Genomic DNA, 3,944 nt, shown 5'->3' with positions numbered 1-3,944 from the left:
CCCCCCCCCACCCTTACCACGGAAGAGATTTTCGCTTACATAGCGTATATTCCGGTATGAGCGGTGCACGTGTATTACTGCGCGATTGGAAAACAATAGTGCAGCATTTTGTCCAATTAGCCTGCACCGGTATGGAGGGCATTCCTGTACCTTGCATTCCGGTGCGGGCGAAGGGGACTGTCTGCGATGTCATTGGCATGAATGGCACCGCAGAGATGCCCCCTCCCCTCCCAGAAGGCAGCCTGGCTTAATCTATGCGCTCCAGTACATTCCAAAGAACCAGAGGTCTTGCTGCACTCCTTACCGGAAGGAACCCGTATGGGTGGGTGCTCGTAGTGACCGCGGACGGAACCGTGTATACCATAGAAGAAATAATGTCACCAGCACACCATAGTAGTAAAGTGATAATCCATTTAATGGCACATTGCCATTCGATGCCAGTACATTCCAGGCTCGGACCGCACTAGATATGGTGTGACTGGGCCCTCAATTCAGCATGAGAGCTTTGCCTGACAGTCCAGTTGCCTCGATTTAATTTTTATTAATGGGAACCTTCACAGACTTCCATTAGGACCACTCTGCAATCTAAATCTGTTATTAGGGCCAAGGAGCTCCAGCAAGGGGCCGCTGGCCGTGTAGAATGATTGCCCTACAAAGCCAGCCCCGGGTCTCACCTTTCCTCTGCAGGAAGCGGATGAGTTTGTCATCAATGGACGGGTCATCTTCATTGTCCAGCACGAACCTCAGGATAGTGGCCAGGTCGGTCTGCAAAAGCAGCAAGAATGTCACCACCGTACTCCGTCACCCTCCGACTCGGCAAAACACAGCAATCCCAAAACAGGAAGCTCACCTGCGTCTTGTGGTCGAAGCTCTCCCAGTCCCGGACATTCTTACATTTTATGTTGGAGAGATAGAAGAGCAGAACCAAGATCTGCAAACAGAGGGAGGACGGGTCATCAAATGGATTACAACTGAATATCATTGGAAAACGGGACGAACCATTATCGAGAAAGAGCTCCCTACATTGTAGGAAAACATTCACATTTTGTTCCTGTAATTCTGAAGCAAGTTCGGCTCCCAGCGTTTAAGAGGGTTATTCACAAAGCTGCCGAAGGCGGCCCAGGGAATAAACCCGACCCGAAGTGAACTGAACGCTGTTCGGCTATTCACTTCAGTCTTGTACAGCTGATTTCAGCCGTACATCGGGTGGCTTCCGGTCGGCCAAACGTGCTCAGCATGTTCAACTGAGCCGAAAGTGAAGGAGATCGACTCAGCCGATCCAACTACTGGATCGGCTGAGCCGAACCTCCGGCAGGCTGCTCGCTACCGTTCGGCCCTATTCTCATAGGTGAATAACCAAATGCCGCCAAGCAACATTCAGCTCGGCTATTCTGCTCGGTACCTCCGTGGTACCAAGCAGAATAGACAATCAGTGAAAAGAGTTAAATGTTAGAAAAAAAAAAAAAAAAGAGAGAACAGGGGTTTGAAGAGAGGTATAACACCACAGCATGGAGATATTGTATACAAATAGAATTTATTTTGCATTTGGTGTACAAAATGATTGCACTAAACCGATAACACCATTATTATAAGCAGGAGCTCAGGCCCATGAATATTCTCATATCCCCAAATATCCAACTACATTCAATTGATACTCAGTATATGTTCAATGGGAGATTAGTATATTCAGTCCTAACTGTCAATGTTATACAATATCTCTATACTGTGGTGTTACACCTCTTCAAACCCCTGTTCTCTCTTTTTTTTGCTACAAATGTCAATAAATGTAAAAAAAAAACCAAAAAAAACAATTGGGCAGAGCTAGCAGTGACCTAGCGGGTCCCGGCCAATGAACAACTGCCACGGCTGGCTCCGCCCCAGCTGTCATTGTTTAATGACAGTTCAGCATCCCCAGGTAACCTGAGAACGCTGATCTGTCATTGCAACTGGGCGGAGCCAGACGTGACATAACGGCTGGCTCCGCCCAGCTGTTAGTTTCAAGGCTCTCGGCCGGCCGTTCGCCACCCGGTATCGTCGAGTACCGAAAAAAATAAATAAATATTGGTACTCGATACTGAAATACCGGTATTGGTGCATCCCTAGTGTAAAGCTTCTTGCATAGAGCAGATGTGTGTTCATCAGTGAGGGGGGTGCAGGTCCATGTACCGTAAAAAAAAGGTCCAAAACTACCGAGTCCAGGAGCCATGGGTGTTGCGTGCAGCTCGGCTGTACAAAGCAATGACAGGCTGTACGCTGGTAAACACTGCTCTGATTAGACATGCATAGAGGTAGATGTGTACCGCCCGGGATGCAGACTGCCTGTGCCCAGCAGAGATGTACATCCCTATCTGTACGCAAGTATACGCTCAGAGCAGCATTTACCAGTATGAGACCACAGCAGGTCATATATTAAATGGCAATTTTAATTTAATTTATATACTCCCCATGCATTTCATTTCTAAAACCATCGTGTCCATGTCTATTTTCACAACGGGCTCATCTCCGGGGATAGGACGGGCCTCACCTTACAGAACTCCAAGTCGCTGCTCTCTCCATGCACAATCCTCTCCCACTGAACCAGGTTCTCCACCTTAGAGCCACATCGGCAGTGTTCTGCGAGGGGGGTGAACACACATTAACACAGGGTGACAACAGCCCCAATTCACCAACAATCACCCCCCACCACCATCACACCCCCCCCGCCAAACCGACATACAGCATGAGCCGGAGGGGAATTCTTACTTTGTAAATATGCCAGACGGTCTTCTAGAGGTCTCTGGAGGATCTGTGGACGTTCCTCGGAGCTCCCGTTCCTGAGAGAACATGAAGTCAGACTTATTAAATAGAATAATATTCTTCACGATATTCAGATCAGAAGGTCTTTTAGGTGAACGTTTAGTAGCATCGTGAGGCCCCCTCGCCCGCCCCCCCCAGTCTAAAAAGGTAATGGATTTTAAAGGAGAACTATGTGATTTTAACTCCTCCTCATAGTTCTAGCCGACCTGTGACAATGAGACTGTCACAGGTCGGCTCAGTAGATCGGGAGGTGAGCGAACACATACCGGCGTTCACTCACCTCTCAATCCTGTCACGGTAGAGAGCCGTGACAGGGAGGGACTGGATTCCCCCCTCCAGCGCTGACTGGCGGAACGGACGGATAGGCAGAGCCAGCTGTCACTCACGCAGCTGGGAGGATTCCAGACATAATTGTCGGGATCCGTTTCAGCTGCGGCGTCTCAGTATGCCGCGAGCTACAGCTGGCGGTATACTGAGACGCAGCAGATGAAACTGACTTGTTACTGAGCTTTGGGTGACTGGAGGACGCTAGTTTGTGTGCTCCCGTTACCCTAAGGAGAACTATGGGGAAAAGACATGACCTCATAGTTCTCCTTTAAGGAGAGATCCCACACAAACAGAAAAGTGTGGTTCCCCCTTCACATCACAGCCACACATTTCTGTAACCCTCGGAAATAGCTGGACACAATGTAACTGATAACAGTCAGTAGAGGAAGTTATCAGCTCACTGGCAGGATCAACTATCAGCTTCTGGGGGCCGAGTACAGTTCTGACGGCTATGGCACCCGTGAGTGTGTTTAAATGCCTAGGCTTCCGCCAATGTAAGCCTAACATCTGTGATAGTGAAAGGGTTAAAGGATAAGCACGTTTTAAAACCTCTAAAGCAGGGGTCTCAAACCTATGCCTGTGGATCAATGCCCCATAGTCTCCGGCCCCAGGAACCAGCCCCATAGAAGTCTATGGGGCTGTAATTGCTCAGATGCGCCCGGGACAATGAAGACGTGCGAAGCCGGATGTAAACAAACATCAGAGGCTGCGGCTGTCAGAAAGGAAACAAGCATGCATCGGGGGAGGGGAGGATGTGACACAGGTCTGAAATGATCCCATTAAAGCTGAACTCCGGGATCCTGCCCACTGCTGACCTTTCA

At 49.1% G+C, this 3,944-nt stretch overlaps 1 protein-coding gene across 1 annotated transcript in view; it reads right to left on the bottom strand.

Moving 5' to 3' along the window:
- Positions 1–3,944, bottom strand: part of NUMA1 (nuclear mitotic apparatus protein 1) — a 62,716-nt gene that overhangs the window by 39,455 nt on the left and 19,317 nt on the right. Inside the window, exons 4-7 of the mRNA XM_018574377.1 lie at positions 2,743–2,813; positions 2,525–2,613; positions 851–931; positions 675–765 (exon numbers count right to left, since the gene is read on the bottom strand). Coding sequence (XP_018429879.1) covers positions 675–765; positions 851–931; positions 2,525–2,613; positions 2,743–2,813 — 332 coding nt within the window. The remainder of the gene's footprint in view (positions 1–674; positions 766–850; positions 932–2,524; positions 2,614–2,742; positions 2,814–3,944) is intronic.

The sequence above is a fragment of the Nanorana parkeri genome, unplaced genomic scaffold, assembly GCF_000935625.1.
Source record: "Nanorana parkeri isolate BGI_ZX_2015 unplaced genomic scaffold, ASM93562v1 scaffold2907, whole genome shotgun sequence".
NCBI lineage: Eukaryota > Metazoa > Chordata > Amphibia > Anura > Dicroglossidae > Nanorana > Nanorana parkeri.
The sequence above is the reverse complement of the archived record's forward strand: the minus strand, read 5'-3'. Positions and strand labels throughout refer to the sequence as shown.